General features: G+C 40.7%; 1 protein-coding gene across 1 annotated transcript in view; it reads left to right on the top strand.

The window, feature by feature from the left end:
- The first annotated feature begins 577 nt into the window (after nucleotides 1–577).
- Nucleotides 578–18,955, top strand: part of PHF14 (PHD finger protein 14) — a 677,625-nt gene continuing 659,247 nt past the window's right edge. The window contains 1 exon segment of the mRNA XM_033931008.1: nucleotides 578–791. Coding sequence (XP_033786899.1) covers nucleotide 791 — 1 coding nt within the window. The 5' untranslated portion in view covers nucleotides 578–790.

Raw genomic sequence — 18,955 nt, 5'->3', positions numbered from 1 at the left:
AGTTTGAGATACACTGGACTAGACTAAAGGTTAGGATTACCATATGGCTCCAGAAAAAGGAGGACGGATTGATATATCCAGGTTTTTCTTCCTTTGAAAGCAATGGAAGTAAAACCTAGATGTCTCACTCTGTCCTCTTTACTTCCATTGTTTTCAATGGAAGCAAAACCTGGATGTCTCCTTTTTCTGCAGCCATATGGTAACCCTACCAAAGGTGTGGAACTACAATGGTTTTTCAAGTTATGATTCAATTAAAAGAGGAATGAATTATAAAACAACTGCAGAAAAATAATCTATCAACCACACTTTAAACTTTCATTTTGTCTAGTTTCGGAATCTATTAAGATGCTTCATACAGAACAGAAGTTGTGAAGAGATGAAGTACTTAATAAAACGAGTCCCATACTTCCATTTCGCCGTCTCCCGTCCAATCGCCTTACCCTATCATTGGGCTTTCTTGTTGTTTATAACCAATCAAGCACAGCCATACAATTTAATATACAGACGAACACCAATCACAGTCAGATTGTAAACTAACCTCCTCGATGGTCAGCGCAGGGGATTTTGCGCGTTCCTTTCTGGTTACAGCCAGTGAAAAGCTGTGATTTCTCCTTTTGTTTCCGCCCCTAAGTGACGTTATCATGCGCCAAGAGCGATTTCCCTTTCTTTTGTTTCCGCCTCTCAGTGACGCATTCCGTGCGCCGCTATAGTCGCATGAACTGGAAGAAACATAGAGACCCGGGAGTCTCACTAAACAAAGCGCGTCCTGGGCTGGCTTACCGCCGTTTTCAGTGAGTGTCTCTGCTCATTTCTTTCCCCGCACTCACTGCGCTCTGCGGATTTTTGCTCCCGCTTTTGCATTCAGCCACTCGAGCAAGCCTGGTGCTGCTCTGGTAGGGAACCGCGGCCCAGTGTCTACTGGCTCTCGGCCCGCTTTTGCCCAAATTGTGCTGGGGGGGTCGATGTAAGCTAGAAGACGTCCGGAAGCGCGCAGCGAGTCTCTCACTGTAGTATTTATATAAAGTGCAAGTGCAGACCTAGCGTAGTCCGTCCTTTTTCTCTTGCAGACAATGTTTTGTAGTGTAAGGATGATCTGCGCGATTGGCATCCTTTGTTGCTGTTATGTCTTGCTCACAGTGGGAAGAGCGATTCTTTCGAAAGATTGTGATAGATGGGATCATCTGTCAGAGCCCCAGTGGAGTAGTATATTAGGGCCGTTCCCTTCAAAGTAGGAATAGTGAACGACAGAGAGAAGAGAGATTTTATGTTTCTGCCAGTTACTTGTGACCTGTATTGGCCAGTGTGAAAGCAATGTACAGGGCTAGATGGACCGTTAGTCTGACTCAGTATGGCCATGTCCATGCTGTCATTCTCTTTGCGAGAGACCATGCAACCCCTATATGTCCTGTCTGTCCAAGTTAAATTGTAAGCTCTTCAGAGAAGGGACTGCCTGTTACAAATGTACTGCGCTGTGTATGCCTTTCAGCGCTATAGAAATGATAAATAGTAGTACTTATAAGTACCTTTTTAAGAATGCAATGTTTTATAGCCTTATTGCTGGGCAGTTATTTGTTGTCCTGTAATATCCCATAATTTTTAAGAGAACCAATTTATGGCAGCAGAAAGCTCCATAAGTATAGCCAGGCATCCCTTAATTCTATAAATCTGTGTATCAATTTGTCGTTTAGTGTGCAAAGTTGCACACAAGTTATAGAATAGCTCTAGTTTTATGTGTAACTTAAATGCTAAATTAGATGCTAATCAGCTATAGCAACCAGTAATTGGTTATGATTGGCACTCATTTGCAGTTAAGTGCATAACTGCCCATTGTTGGAATTCTTCAAATTGAGTATGCAAAATCCATAGCTTACAACTGCAGAATGGTGTGGAACTGGGAGGGTCATAAGCAGGTCAGGGGCATGCCTAGTACTATTAGTTATGAGCCAAACTGACAGCAATTAGGCACAAGCATTTACACCAGCCATTGAGCTAGTTAGTGTAAGTGCTAGTGCTGAAAGTTAGGCACATAACTGTCGACTTCTGCTAATATACTATAATGGCAAATACGGGTGCAATTGCCAATATAGAATTTGTGCGTAGTGTGCGTTATCCTGATGACTGTCTAGGAGAGCTGTAGAGAGTTCCGCTATGTACAAGGCTGCAGCCTTCCCCTGCATTCCAGTCTGGCTGCTTCTTGTGGTATTATTAAGATAATCACAAAATATGAGGGAACTTCTTTCTTCTAAGGTGATAAATTTATATATCTCATACACTAATCACTTTATTAATAATATTAATAAATAAATACATCACATGGTCACAACAGTAACTCTAGGCTTCTAAGTGAACGCTCAGACCCATAACCGAAACTCTAGTGAAAAATCACGGAGCCAGGTCGAGTATGGAAGCAACAACTTAATAGCATTTTAGGCATGTACCTGGAGCAGTTATAGAGCAGCAGCATCGCCACTCTGCATCCAGATAAGTAATCTATAATAGTTTGCATTTTAGGTTGCAATTTGATGCAAGCTGTGTTTTCATAGCAGGTGGCGGAGACAGTGAATTAGCTGTGATGGTCTCTACAATAACTGGCTCTGTGATTTTTCACTAGAGTTTCGGTTATGGGTCTGAGCATTCACTTAGAAGCCTAGAGTCACTGCTGTGACCATGTAATGTATTTATTTGTTAATATGATTAATAAGGTGATTAGTGTATGAGATTATTAAGACAATGTCATAGGAAATAATGCAGAAGAAAAGGGTGGGTATTTTCTAAAAGTTTGAAACTTGCAAGAGCTAGTTAGTATCTGTCATCAAAGCTTTAAACCTGGGTACGACTCATTTGTCCATCTTTCATTTACGTTCATAAGACATCTTCAAAAAATCAGTCTAAAAGGGATAGCATATCTCATATTCATTTTCTGATGCAAGCATGAAATAATGGTTTGAAGCATTCAATTTATAACTGTAAATTGGTGTGCATTTCTGGACATTCGAGTAGTAAACAACTGGACCTACTGTAAAACTTTTTGTGCCTGTGGTTTTCTACTTAAAGTGTAATTTTTGGTTATTGGGTTTTATGGGCTAATAGAGTTGCTTTGCAGCAACCTGTAAAGGAAATGTCAAACATAGTAGTTTTTAAAATAAGCACAGAATGAAACATGCATTTCAGTGGTATTATGTGTATCCATGACATCCTGTTGTCTGTCTTGCCTGTTTAGATTGTAAGCTCTTTAGAGCAGGGACTGATTTCCTGCTTTTTGTGACTGTGCAGCACTGCGTGCATCTGGTAGCACTAAATAAATAATTAGTAGTAGTAGTATTTTAGATAGGCCATAAAAGTAGGAATTTTCAGAACAGAATTTGCCGATGTAGTCTGTTCTAAAACACAGGAAAATGAATATTTATGCACTTGATGCATGCAGCATAAACACCCATTAAAAAAAAAAATACTGTAGTATAAATACGGTAAGAAAGTTGGAACATAAACCGGGTATGTTTCTAAGCTTGCAAAAGTAATCAGTTATGTTCATGCACATAAACAGTTATCATTGCAATCTTAAGAACATAAGTTATGTTCCCGATGCGCACTGACCTGTTAACTTTATTGGTTTGGAACTGGGGGGGGGGGGCAAAAATTACTGAAAGATTAAAGGGGCAGCCTTCCTAATTTCTCCAGTGGAGTGTTGGTCAATAGCAGCTGGCCACTAAATTCTAAATGTTTTGGAGCAGGTGTAACTTCTGTTGTCCATCTTTTAGGACATAGATATTTAGGCCCTGATTCTATAAAGTCTGCCTAAAGTTAGGTGCTGATATAGGCACCAATTCCATAAAACTTAGGCGCCCATTATAGAATCACGCTAAGCATCACTTAAGTGTGCTTAGTCAGCACTCGGGCCCAAATTCTATAAAAAGCTTCTGAGGCAGGCCACCTACATTGGAGGTATCTCCGGGAGCCTAGGGAGGCGCAAGCCCGCCTAAGCTTGCCTAAGGCTAGGTTTGGTTGTGTTTTGCCCCGGAAGGAGTCTTAGGTGGACCTAGGTGGCTGTACGCGTCTCCCTAGGCCAGCGCGAGACACGTACAATGTAGGCCAGCAAAATGCTGGCTTACATTGTAGTAGATGTGGCTGCTGAGCTTATTACGGCGACACAATCTATGGGGGGGGGGGGGGGGCCCTAAAATTTTGATTTATATTTGAGTATATACAATTCCTTTATTATTGGACTAAATTATCCACCCTTGTACAAAAGCGCAAAAGAGGTTTTTAGCACCTGCCGGCGTGCTGAATACTCTACGATGCTACGATGCTCATAGGAACTCTATGACCATCGGAACAGTGCAGAGCATTCAATGCGCTAGCCGGCACTAAAAACTTCTTCCACGCTTTTGTAAAAGGGGGGGGGGGGGGTAATGTAGTTTAAGATTAGCTTTCGAAGGTAACCTGTTCTTCCTCAGTCCAATAAAAAACGTATTATTTTTTTGTCTTATTTCTGCATATTACCTTGAAGAGTGGACAGATTTTTAAATATTTTCTTAGTGGATTAGGGAGCTCTTGTACAAAAGTGCATTAAGTTTGGGCTTAACGCGTTTTATCACATTATGGTACTTGCTCCCAGTTAATGTGGAAGCACTTAAGACCAAATTCAGTAAATGATGCCCAAATTTGGACACTGAAAAAAAAAAATCCATGCCAAACATTATTCTATAAATAGTGCTCCGAGTTATGTGCTGTTTGTAGAATAGCACTGAGAGCTAATTTCTGTGTCAGATTTTGTGTATAAGCATTTACACCAACTTTAGTTGGTGTATATTCTGATGTGTAAGATGTTGATCCCCTGGTATTGAGTAATATTACTTGCATCTTTATTGAATGCCCCTGGCTCACTAATGCAAGTGGATTTTTATAGAATAGCGCCTAGGAAGATGTACACTGAGAATGGGTAATTGGACGCCAGCGCACTCATTAAGCTGCAGTTGCCAATTAAGCTGCTAGCTTTCACTCAAGGTGTGCAAAAATAACAAAAAACATGGAAATGACGCATAACGCAAGGTTTATCAAAATAATTATTTATTGCTTTTATTTTTCCATCATGGAACTCAAAAGGCTAGTTGCATTAGCGGCAGGTCGTTATAGTTGCCAAAATGCTGGCCTTCTGATAACAATCTCAGCTCGATAATGCATTGCTTCCCAATATATACCTTCAGTCCAGTTTGACATCATTGGCTGTCAGCCAATCCACTAACAGAGGCTGTACTTAAATTTAGACAAAGACCTTCTTTTTAACATGGAATAAAAGTTCCAGAAATCATAATTTTTTGTTTACATTCATTTCTGAATATACATAAACATTTTATAACATATTCAATATTCTTTTTGTCCTTCTTAAAACTTATTTCAGACAGTTTGTCTATGTATCTGAAATGTCTGAAGTCTGCTGAAATGTTCTCAGCCTTATTCTGGAGGAGGGGTACTCCCTCCTCCTGCTTTGAACAACTGTCAGTCCTAAGTGTGGGCTACCAATGCCCCCTTCCTATGCTGGAAACTGGTATAGCAGTTTCTGACTCTAATTATTTCCAGATGTTACCTTAGGATTTTTCCTTAGTGTTCCTTATATAAAACATTTCACTTTAAGTACCCCTTCTTTTACCACCACATATCACACATTTGGGGGCCCCAAACATTCATAGCTTCACTCATTATATGTCATTCATATTTAATGCATGTTATATCTCAGTTTGGGATACGTAATCTAATATGCTCTTCCTAACCAGCCTAAGGCACATCTGGTATCAATTAGAACCACGAGACTAAAAGCGGGAAAAACCTGAACAAAGACTAGGGATATAGGCTGAACACAAAATGGAGTAAAGCCAAGCAGAAGACATAGAAAAACAGAGATGGAGTTCATGTATATCCTGATTTCCTCTATGATCTAGCTTAATAGCAAAGTACATAAAAAGAATATTATGCTTTTCCTTAATATTAATCTGTAGTGTGTTTTTCTGGCCTTGGCTACATCCATATTCAGATTTTTATTCACCAATTTTTTGTACGCTTCTATTGGGCGTGACCTTAACTAACACATATGCTTGTATCTAACTAGAGTTACCCAGAATCATACGAGAAGCAGGCATTTTTGTAGAAAAACTCCACAAAATACTGCACTATAATGTCCTGATGTCCGTTCCATTACTGTCCCATAGACATCACCCCCCACTGGCCACAAGCCACTATTCCTCAGCATGCAGATCCTAATTGTTGCCAAGTAACACTAATAATTGTTTGTTAGTACCCAGTTATTGCTAGTTAATGGCATGTTGCTCAAGTTGTATGCGCAACTTGGACATGTGGCCAAATTCACTTATAGAATTTTGGTCGTTGTATGTAGAATATGGGGGTTAGCGTCTTCTGTTTAGGAAGCTCTAAGTGGGCCCCATGTTATCTCTGTATTAGCCAGTTAGTGCACAGTAAATGTAAAATGCTAGCAAGCTAATGCTTCCATGCCTGCATTTTGCCGTGCCATGCCCCCTGACAGAAATATTTTGAAAAATTCAGTGATATGTGGTTTAATATATGAAAACAAGTAAATTACTGCAAACCCTATTTTACTCGTAGGGTAATCTGTTTCTTGGTGTTAATTATGTGTTAAGTACTTAATGCCCTTTAATAAAAGGGTCTCTAAGCTGATCGATATTTACATATTTTGGTTATTTAATTTACTAGAAAGTAGTATTCTTCTTAAATGTACCTGTATATAATTATTAGTAGGCAATTTGTTTTATTTCAGTAATGTGCTTTACCTGATTGTAAAACCGCTTAGATAACCTTGATAGGCGGTATATAAATACCTAATAAACTATTTATGAAGGGATATGAGTATTATTTATGTATGTAAAATCTGATCAAATCTAAGCCATTTCAATTCAAAGGTCTAATCTTTCGCTACAAGAGATAAAAGAAAATAATTAGTACAGGTACAAGATCCTTTGTCTGAAATTCTGAAAACCCAAAAGCTCCCATTTTATGGTTTTATGGTCTTTCTTTTTCTAACTTAACATTATCATTCCAAAATCCGAAAAATGGCAAAAACCAAAATATTCCCGGTCCCAAGGATTTCAGATAAAAGATCTTGTACCTGTATTGTACTGTTCAGATGTTAACTGTTCAAGTCTGCTAGTTGAATATTACCATTAACTTTGGGTGGATAAGCTAATCATATTCTTTCATTTGAAGTCTTCAGAGAAATGCTTAGCACATTTAGGGTTTTTGTGTACTGTAGATTGTTGGGAAATGTATATCTAGAGGCTGTTATAGGGGAAAACACCCTCCAAGGATTCAAGACAAAGTTAGACAAGTTTCTGTTGAACAAGAACGTGCGCTGGTAGGGCTAGTCTCAGTTAGGGTGCTGGTCTTAGACCAGAGGGCCGCTGCGTGAGCGGACTGCTGGGCATGATGGACCACTGGTCTGACTCAGCAGTGGCAATTCTTATGTTCTTATGTAACTCTTTCAAATCTTTGTTTGGCAAAACCTGAATTAAAAAAATAAGATAACAGCACATAAATTAGAAAAACTGAAGATAAAAACCTACTGCCATGGCACTCCTTCTCAGTAGCAGCTTTACTTGCTAACCTGACTTGCATAGTGCAAGATTTTTTTTTATTTATTGTAAATCAGAATAAAGCCTTCCTGCAGTACATTTTTTTTTTTAAATGTATTAACCACACTATCCTACAATTCTAGATGGTATACAGTGTTAAAACATACATAAAATGATGACAAATGATCTAGCCAAAATTCTAGTGATGATGTGCTTGAAGCACAGAAAGCTTTCCAGAAGCTGGGGGAAGGTCTAAAGTCTTTAGTACAGACTAGTGCTGCCCGATTCAGGAAAAAAATTTCAATTCGATTCAGCCTATTCAATCAATTTTTCAATTTGATTTTTTTTGTGGGTTTTTTTTATTTTTTCAAACATCCTGGTGTGTTTATTTTATAGCCTCTTCACCCCCTTTGACCTCTCCTACCCAAACTGGCGCTGTGGTGTTAACAAAAAAGACTTTTCCTCTCTGTTAAATCCTAGTTCACGTTCATGGTATAACACCCGTTCTGGCAGGATGCACATTTCAAATCTGACATATTGTACTCGCAAAACAGAAAATAAAATTATGTTTTCTACCTTTTGTTGTTTGGTCATTATTTGAATCATGTTGGTTCCATGCTCTGGTTTCTGTTTATCTTCTCATAATTCGCTTGCCAGGGTCTCCTGCCCATTTGTCATTTTCTTCTTTCTCAGTGCTAACTATCCATCTTCCATCTCTTTCCTCCCCTTCTGTCCCCCAGAGGTCTGCCATCTTTCCTTTTTTGTCTCCATTCCCACAGCTGCAGCGATGGACCCCACCATCCCCCCCCTTTTCTCAACTACCCTTTCATCCTGCCTCTCTCCCTCCTTTCCCACCATCCCAGGGTCCACTATCTCCCCCTTTTTCTTCCCAACTACCCCTCTATCCAGTATCTCTATCCCCTCTCCACACCATCCTATGTGTCCAACTTCTCTCCCTTTCTGTTCCTTCTCTCCCTCTATCCCATTGTCCACCATCTCTCTCCCTCTCCTCTGTTTTTAGATCCATTATTTCTTCCCTCCCTTCCCCCCAAGTTCGGTGTATGCATGTCTCTTTGGAAACCCTCCTTCCCCCATGCACTTCTACACCAGCCTCCCCCCCATGAAGGCCTGGAACTCTCCATTTACAGCAAAACAGACAGGAGGCTACAGCGAGCCCTCTCCGACTAGGAACAGTATTGTATCCAGGAGGATCAATAACCCCCACCATCGAGTGGGTGGAAAACTATAATAGTGAATAAAGGATGTTTATCATATCAAACACAAAAACAAAAAGACATATCATGAATCTAATGACTAGCTGATGGAAGCTAGTAGAAAGTTGTGTTTTTTCATGCAGCACATAACTGAACTGAGGAATCTGTTGCTGGAGTTGAAGAGGATTCAAAAGAGGATTGGAGAAGTCCATCAAAAACTATTAACTAGTTAGACCTGGGAGAGCCACTGTTCATCCCTGGTAATGAACTATGAAACATAGATCAACTTTTTGCAATCTGCAGGGGCAACTTATTTCCTCACTTCAACATCAGTGGCCCAGCCAGGTACTCACCGAAGATCCAACCCAGAAAGAACATGAGCTTTTAAGCCGGGACGAGTTACCTAGGGCCAGTGCCCCGAAACTCAGCTCCACCAAGCAGCCTTCCAGCACCACCGACAACAACGGTCTGGTGGGTAGTAGAGCCGGAGACGGCAGGGCCAGGTGGGGTAGAGAGGCCGAAGGAAGTTGCGGCGGTGGCAGTGGAAAAAAGCCCCGGCACCATCGTGCCCGCAAAGGACTGATGGGAGAGGGAGACGGTGGCGGCGACAGCAACTCCCCAACCCCTTAGGAGCCCGGAGGCAGGGGTTGGCACAGTTGGGCAACAGGAGCATGGTTAGAGAGATGGTGCTGATGCTGGTGTTCCCCCTCTTCTGGGCCAGGAGTGCTCCGGTCTGTCTGTCAGGAAAGTGCGAGGTGGCTGCGGCCATATGGAGGGGCAGGAGTAAGACCACCATGCTGCAGTGCTCTCTCTTGCGCCTGCCCAGTATTTACTTGTCAAGAGCTGGCTGAGCTGCAAGGTTTAAAATAGCTTGGGTGGGGGGGAGAGTGGCTTGGGTTTCACGCCTTATGTGTGTGTGTGTGGCTTGGGGCTTGTACCAACATACAGGTGAAGTGCAGCGTTCTCTCCTGCGTGAGCATGCAGAGATGAGGGGGGTGGGTGTCTATACAGCTTCGTTGGTTTGCTTGCCTTGTGTGAAGTTTGTGGTTGAGGCAAAAATGGAAACGTGACTAGAACTACAGTGGAGGAGGGTTGGTAATGGAATTGGCAAGGCCGATTTAAAAAAAAACTGAATCGATTTGAATCGATTCACCTGATTCGAATTGGTGGAAATCGGGCAGCACTAGTACAGAATGTAGCCTTTTTTGAAGTACCTATGGTAAGGGAGAGAAGAGGCTTTATAATATGAAAAGTTCAATAAGTGGCTCAAATTCTGTTGTCAACAAGAATCTTTTAGATACATAGGATGGGGCAATATTTGGAAAAACAAAAGTCTGTATTGTAAGGATGGCTTACATCTCTCTAAGGAGAAATGCAAAGAGTGTAGAATGTAGGGGTGACTAAGGGAAATGGGTAGAATCAAAAAGTCACCCCCAGAAAATGCAAAAATGCAATAGCAGTGGGAAAGCTAATTCTAACATCTTATCAACAAAGGGGAAGGGGAGAAGATACCAGTAAAATGTTGCTGTAAAGCGATGAGCACAAATGCTCGTAGTTTAGCTAATAAATTTCAGGATCTGCAAGGCCAGATATTAGAAGAAGTAGATATGTTGTTGCTATCATAGAGACATGGTTCAATGATTCCCATGAGTGGGATGTAACCATACCAGCCAAATCTTTTTAGAAAGGATAGAGAGGGAAGAAGGAGTAGAGGAGTGGCCCTATATAAGAAAAAATAATATTAAAGCAGCTGAAATACAGGGGTTCTGGGGAATGCAGGAAGTATTAAGGATCAGCTTGAAGAGAGACGATAGAACCTCTGTACTCACAGGAGTCATCTGTAGGACTCCAACATAAGCAGAAGCTGGCAATTAAAATTTGAAGAAGTGCAGAGTGATGCACTTGTGGAGAAAAAAATCCAAAGTGGTTTACAATGGGAACTCGCGGCAGCCATTTTTATTTGTGGCTCTAATGGCAGGAGCGTACAAAAATCGCCCCTGCCCTGCTTCACTGCTAGATCACCAGGCTTTGAAAAGTAAGTTGTGGAGGGGTCCAGGAGGTGGGAGGGAGCCAGGAGTGGGTCAGAGTCTGCTCTATAGTTATTCATGGGCTGGCTTTGCCCCTAACTCCTGTGAATTTTGAGGGGGAGGTGTTAATAGATTTACTTCCTGGTATAAACAGTCATTGAGGCTTGGCTATTCTATAAGTTCATATGGTCGTTTGAAATCTTTGAACAAATCTTTTGAGTTTATAGGAGCAAAGCTTTGGAATGATCTTCCAACTGCACTTAGAAAAGTTTTTTCTTCTTATATCTTTAGAAAATTGTTATCCTTTTTATTTTTAATGATAAATGAATAATTTTGTTTGGACACTTTTTTTTTAATTGTTTTCCGCCTAGATTCTATTATGAGAATAGTGCGAAATATAAATAAATAAGAATAGAGTAGAATCTGAGTACAGGTCTTACCTATCTCAGGAGGTGGGAGTGGAGATAAAACCATCTTATACTGAATCTTGGTAAGTAAAATGAATAATTACTGGTTTGTTGCTTTGAGAATTAATGTTACTGTTGGGCAGACTGGATGGACCACACAGGTCTTTATGTTAAGTTAATCAAGTTTTCTATTCCTTCTTTATTCAGTTCATGGTTATCATTTGTCTGCTATCATTTACTATGTCACTATGACATACAAAGACAAAAACAGAAAACATCACATATCCTTATAATCACCCTCAATATATCCTTGCATCTTAACACAATGATTTTTACAGTTTTCTAAACAGCAAAATAGAACTGACACTTCTCAATTCATATGGTAAAGCATTCCGAGGCAGGCACTTTCAACCTGAACCATTGTAGATATGTAGATCTTGAAATGAATCTGTCAAAGGTTTGGTATCGAAATACCTTAAAGCAGGAGTAGGCCAATAAATTTTCAAAGCAGATGCAAAACCTAATAGCACCTCCTCATTCAGTGTCTTGAAAATTAACAGAAGAACCTTAATCTGTATCTGAGAATATATTGGAAGCCAATGCAATTCTTTTAGTACAGGAATAATGTGACAGTAACAAGGGAGACCAGTAAGCACTTTTGCAGTTGTATTCTGAACCTTCTGCAAGGCAGTTATCGCATTATTTGGAAGACCCAACAGTCAGACATTGTAGTAATCAAAAACTGGTAATATTGGTGCTTGTAATACTGTTCGGAAATTCTGAGATGATAAAAGAGCCTTTAGTCTAATTAATTTCAGCTTAAAGAAAACACTCTGAATAATTTTAACAACATAAGGCTTAAATGATAAAGATTAATCACTAATGACAGAATAATCATAGGATTCTGTTTATTAGATAGAAAAAGCACTTGTGTTTTACTTAAATTCAGCTTAAGCCTATTAGTTTTCATCCAACTCTTAATCATGTTTAGATTTATACTTAAGAATAAAAAATGATTCAGGGGAAAATAAAATTGTGTATTGTCTGCATATATACATGTTTGCACACCCAAACAAGCTAATATATGGCAAAATGAGCCATTTATTTATTGAAAAGTACAGCAGACAGTGTTGACCCCTGTGGAACATCCGCTTGAACAAAAAACAGTCTGAAAAATTTATGCCATCATGAACCTACTAAGTTAGTCAAAACAGATTTAAACCAATCTGAAAGACTAAATTTTGGATTCCCAAATTTTTGAGTCTTTCGAAAAAAAACCCTCTTCTGCAAAACTATTGGTTTCTAGCGCAGGGAGCTGCGTTGCTCCCAACGCTCATTGAGTTCCTATGAGCATCGGGAGCAGCGTGGGCCATTCAGCGCGGCTCTCTGTGCTAAAAAATGCTAGCGCGGTTTCGTAGAACATAAGAACTGTGAACATTGCTGTGAACAAGGCTGCCCTGTGAACTTCTAAAAGCTAAGTTACTCAGCATTTCATATTCTGCTCTTTTCACTGGTTTTCAGCATTATATCTGCTTAATTTCTCTTCTCCCTGTTTCTTACTAAAAAAAATATAAAAAAACACAAAAAAAATAAACCCTTCTCTTTCCTCTGTTAAATCTTATTTCCTCTTCCTCTTCATAGGAAAAAGGGTAAGACTTTGTTAACTCGAATTAAATCCTGGTGCCTGTGGCTCAGGGTGACTAAAGTAGAGAAAATCCTGTTATAAATCCTGTGTTTTAGGGTAGCACTGATAGAACCTGCATTTTTGTTTAAAATACTGTGTTTTAGGTGGTATAGAGCCTATATTTCTGTCTTACTAGTATTCAGCCATTGTTTTCTGCTGATTAGGTGGAGAAGGGAGGGGCTCTGGTTTACTTCTAAGGTTAATTGCATTATCTTTGGGACATTGCTGTGAACAAGGCTGCCCTGTGAACTTCTAAAAGCTAAGTTACTCAGCATTTCATATTCTGCTCTTTTCACTGGTTTTCAGCATTATATCTGCTTAATTTCTCTTCTCCTCCCTGTTTCTTACTAAAAAAAAAAAAAAAAAAAGCACAAAAAAATAAACCCTTCTCTTTCCTCTGTTAAATCTTATTTCCTCTTTCCCTTTCCCTTCATAGGAATAAGGGTAAGACTTATAGTCCCACCAACCCCAGGGACCACTATTCATATATAGAGACCCATATAATCAGGACTTCACAACCAATCAAGATGACCTTTATTCTATGCAATCACTGTGGTGCTTTAATTCCAAGACATACTATTTGGAGGCTTAAGGCTTGCCCCATCTGTCTTCAACTTGCCAGTATTAAGGAGGAGCTCTGCAAACTTAAACAGGAATTGAATACAATTAAAGCAGCTTCCATCACTCCACAAAATCATACCAACTTACCACCTCTACCTCAAAGAATAAAACAGCCCAGGAATAAATGGGTCACAGTAGGCTCAGGAAGACTGCGACATGTAACACAGAAACATCCACCTTCACTAATATTACCTCTACAGAATTCCTTCGCTCCACTAGTGCACTGCGATACTCAGGAAAACAGAAGGGAGGTGGGACTGGAACCAATGAAGGTAACTCAAGAGAACAAGCGCACCCTAAGTACAAATAAAAAAGCCAAAAACAGAAAACTATTACTGTTGGGGGATTCCATCATCAGAGGCATTAACCTTGGAACACAGGGCGAGGAGACCAAAATAGTGAAATGTCTTCCAGGATCCTCAGCTACCAGGAGTTCCAGGCAAATACTGACTATAATTAAGGAAGAAACTAAGGATTTTAACACTGATGTTGTTATCCATCTGGGAACAAATGACCTGGCCAACAACTCCACACTTGCAGCACAGAAAGCTTTTTATGAGCTTGGTGAGGGCGTGAAACCTTTTGTAAAGACTTTAGCTTTTTCTGAAATACTGCCTGCATATGGAAAGGGAGAGCAAAGAGTGAAAAACACAGAGGACTTTAATAGATGGCTCAGAGCCTGGTGTCATCAAGAAGGCTTCAGGTACATAGGAGGATGGGGGAAATACATGGAAGGACAAGAAGCTATATTGCACTGATGGGCTACATATTACTACAGCAGGAAAAAGAAACCTTGCAGAGAAATTTAGACAATATTTTTCTAGGCATTTAAACTAGAAGGTGGGGGTGGTGTATGTACGAAGCACAATTATAGAGACCACCCCCGGCAAAAGAAAAGATGTGATAGTAGTAAAGGCTGCAACATAAGCAATATCAGCAACTCATTTTTTAGTATTGCAACGGAAAGTGAAACGACACAAAAATCCATACGAAAAAGGAGATTATCGCTGAAAAATAGCTGGAAAGCGATGACCACAAATGCTCGCAGTCTAAGCAACAAAGTTCATGATCTGCAAGCCCTGATATTAGAGGCAGATCTAGATATTGTTGCTATCACAGAGACATGGTTCAGTGAATCACATGGATGGGATGCAAACATACTGGGATATAATCTTTTTAGGAAGGACAGAGATGGTCATAAAGGTGGAGGAGTAGCTCTCTATGTAAAGATCAATATCCAAGCGACCGAAATGCCAGGGACCTGGGGAGAGGAAGAAGCGATATGGATTGCTTTGAAAAGAGAAGATAGAACTTCTATCTACGTGGGTGTAGTCTACAGACCTCCGACTCAATCGCAGCAAATTGATAAGGATCTGATAGTGGATATCCAAAAGTTTGGAAGGAAAGAGGAGGTTCTGCTGTTGGGAGATTTCAACCTGCCAGATGCAGACTGGAATGTTCTGTCTGCGGAATCGGAAAGAAGTAGGGAGATTGTGGATGCCTTTCAAGAGGCTCTGCTCAGACAAATGGTGACGGAACCCACAAGGGAAAAAGCGATATTGGATCTGGTCCTCACAAATGGAGAGAGTATCTCTAATGTTCGAGTGGGTGCTCACCTGGGTAGTAGCGATCATCAAACGATTTGGTTTGATATAACGGCTAAAGTGGAGAGAGGCCGCACGATACTTAAAGTCCTAGATTTCAAATGTACGGACTTTAATGCAATGGGAAAGTACCTGAAGAAAGTTTTGTTAGGATGGGAGGACATAAGAGAAGTGGAAAGACAGTGGTCTAAGCTGAAAGGAGCGATAAAAATGGCTATGGACCTTTATGTGAAGAAAATCAATAAAAACAAGAGAAAAGGGAAGCCGATATGGTTCTCCAACCTAGTGGCTGAGAAAATAAAGGCGAAAGAGTTGGCGTTCATGAAATATAAAAAAAACCCAAGAAGAGGAGAGCAGAAAGGACTACAGGGTGAAACTGAAAGAAGCCAAGAGAGAGATACATTTAGCGAAGGCACAGGCGGAAGAACAAATGGCTAAAAATGTAAAAAAGGGAGATAAAATTTTTTCAGATATATTAGTGAAAGGAGGAAGATAAAAAATGGAATTGCTAGGCTAAAAGATGCTGGGAACAAATATGTGGAGAGTGATGAGGAGAAAGCAAATGTGCTAAACAAATACTTCTGTTCTGTGTTCACAGAAGAAAATCCTGGAGAAGGACCGAGATTGTCTGGCAAAGTTACACGAGAAAATGGAGTAGATTCTGCGCCGTTCACGGAGGAGGGTGTTTATGAGCAAGTTGAAAAACTGAAGGTGGACAAAGCGATGGGACCAGACGGGATCCATCCCAGGATACTAAGGGAGCTCAGAGAGGTTCTGGCGAGTCCTATTAAAGACTTGTTCAACAAATCTCTGGAGACGGTTGTGATTCCTGGGGATTGGAGGAGAGCGGATGTGGTCCGTATTCATAAAAGTGGTCACAGGGATGAAGCAGGAAACTACAGGCCGGTGAGCCTCACTTCAGTTGTTGGAAAAATAATGGAAGTGTTGCTGAAAGAAAGGATAGTGTACTTCCTTGAATCTAATGGGTTACAGGATCCGAGGCAACATGGCTTTACAAAAGGTAAATCGTGCCAAACGAACCTGATTTAATTTTTTGATTGGGTGACCAGAGAGCTGGATCGAGGACATATGCTAGATGTAATTTACTTGGATTTCAGCAAAGCCTTTGATACAATTCCTCATAGGAGGCTGTTGAACAAACTTGAAGGGCTTAAGTTAGGACCCAAAGTGGTGAACTGGGTCATAAACTGGCTGTCAGACAGACGCCAGAGGGTGGTGTTTAATGGAAGTCGCTCGAAGGAAGGAAAGGTGACTAGTGGAGTCCCTCAGGGTTTGGTGCTGGGGCCAATCCTGTTCAATATGTATGTGAGTGACATTGCTGAAGGGTTAGAAGGAAAAGTGTGCCTTTTTGCAGATGATACCAAGATTTGTAACAGAGTAGACACCGAAGAGGGAGTGGAAAATATGAAAAAGGATCTGCAAAAGTTAGAGGAATGGTCTAATGACTGGCAACTAAAATTCAATGCAAAAAAATGCAGAGTAATGCATTTGGGGATTAATAATAGGAAGGAACCGTATATGCTGGGAGGAGAGAAGCTGATATGCACGGACGGGGAGAGGGACTTTGGGGTGATAGTATCCGAAGATCTAAAGGCGAAAAAACAGTATGACAAGGCAGTGGCGGCTGCCAGAAGGATGCTGGGCTGTATAAAGAGAGGCGTAGTCAGTAGAAGGAAGAAGGTGTTGATGCCCCTGTACAGGTCATTGGTGAGGCCCCACTTGGAGTATTGTGTTCAGTTTTGGAGACCGTATCTGGCGAAAGACGTAAGAAGACTTGAGGCGGTCCAGAGGAGGGCGACAAAAATGATAGGAGGCTTGTGCCAGAAGACGTATGAGGAGAGACTGGAAGTCCTGAATATTTATAACCTAGAGGAAAGGAGAGACAGGGGAGATATGATTCAGACGTTCAAATACTTGAAGGGTATTAATGTAGAACAAAATCTTTTCCAGAGAAAGGAAAATGGTAAAACCAGAGGACATAATTTGAGGTTGAGGGGTGGTAGATTCAGGGGCAATGTTAGGAAATTCTACTTTACGGAGAGGGTAGTGGATGCCTGGAATGCGCTCCCGAGAGAGGTGGTGGAGAGTAAAACTGTGACTGAGTTCAAAGAAGCGTGGGATGAACACAGACGATTTAGAATCAGAAAATAATATTAAATATTGAACTAGGCCAGTTACTGGGCAGACTTGTACGGTCTGTGTCTGTGTATGGCTGTTTGGTGGAGGATGGTCAGGGGAGTGCTTCAATGGCTGGGAGGGTGTAGATGGGCTGGAGTAAGTCTTAACAGAGATTTTGGCAGTTGGAACCCAAGCACAGTACCGGGTAAAGCTTTGGATTCTTGCCCAGAAATAGCTAAGAAGAAAAATTACAAAAAAAAAAAAAAAAATTTAATTGAATCAGGTTGGGCAGACTGGATGGACCATTCGGGTCTTTATCTGCCGTCATCTACTATGTTACTATGTAACTGCCATCACCGGATCGGACCCTGGGTCCATCAAGTCCGCTGATCTGCTCATGCGGAGGCCCAGCCAGGTGTAACCTGGCGAAAAACTTAGTCACCCGTAACCCTCTATGCGCCTTCCGAGGAGATATGCATCTAACTTGCCCTTAAATCCTAGAACGGTGGGTTCCGCAGCAATCTCCACCAGGAGAGCGTTCCAGGAGTCCACCACTCACTGTGTGAAGCAGAACTTCCTGGCATTTGTCCTGGGCTTGTCCCCCCTCGGCTTCAGTCCATGACCTCTTGTCCTAGTCACATTTGACATTGTAAATAACTTTTTGTCCTGCTCTATCTTGTCGATTCCTTTTATTATTTTAAAAGTCTCAATCATATCACCTCGCAGTCTCCTCTGCTCAAGGGAGAACAGTCTCAGTTTTCTAAGCCGTTCTTCATAGTTCAAGTTCTCCATACCTTTTACCAGCTTCGTTGCTCACCTCTGCACCCTCTCGAGCAGTTTTATATCCTTCTTTAGATAGGGAGACCAGTGTTGGACACAGTATTCCAAGTGTGGTCTGACCATTGCTCTATAAAGCGGCATTATGACACACTCCGATCTACTCATGATTGCCTTCTTTATCATGCCCAACATTTTATTTGCTTTCTTTGCCGCCGTCACACATTGTGCTGATGGTTTCAGGGTCCTATTTATCAGTACCCCCAGGTCTTTTTCTCGTTCACTCTTACTCAGAGTTGCACCTGACATGCTGTACTCATGCTCCTTATGTCATGATGGATTGTATCGAAAGCAACTGTTTTTAATCCAGCATGACTATTGGGTATTCCTCACCCTGATCAAAATCCACTCTGAGGTTTCTATGTTTGATTCCAAATTTTAGGTGTATGTGGGTCGAAAGCCATACTGAATAGGATCTAACATTATTTACAGTAAGAAAATCTTATAATTGACTCAATTTGGCTTTCTCCAAAACCTTTGTAAAAAACATCAACGAAGAAATTGGATGAACATTACTTCAACAAGATTCAACTTATCACTTTTCCAACAAATGAAAAAGTATGTGTATAATCAGAATACACGAGCACAATAACATAAAAGAATTTTGAAATTTGAAGAAGACAAAGAAATTTCCCATGTTCTGATAAAAAAAAGTCTCTCTGAATAAAAGAAAAAGTAACCTTTACTAAAATCAATAAACCACCATCTCTTCTCCCTATCCTATGTTTAGAGAAATAAACATAATCTAATCTAATATTTGTGTGTCACGCACACCTAACCAGGCTCTAGGCGACTTGAAAGGGAAGTGAGGATAACGAGGGAGG

This window comes from Geotrypetes seraphini, chromosome 2, assembly GCF_902459505.1.
Source record: "Geotrypetes seraphini chromosome 2, aGeoSer1.1, whole genome shotgun sequence".
Taxonomy (NCBI): Eukaryota; Metazoa; Chordata; class Amphibia; order Gymnophiona; family Dermophiidae; genus Geotrypetes; species Geotrypetes seraphini.
This window is presented reverse-complemented; position numbering and strand designations above follow the sequence as displayed.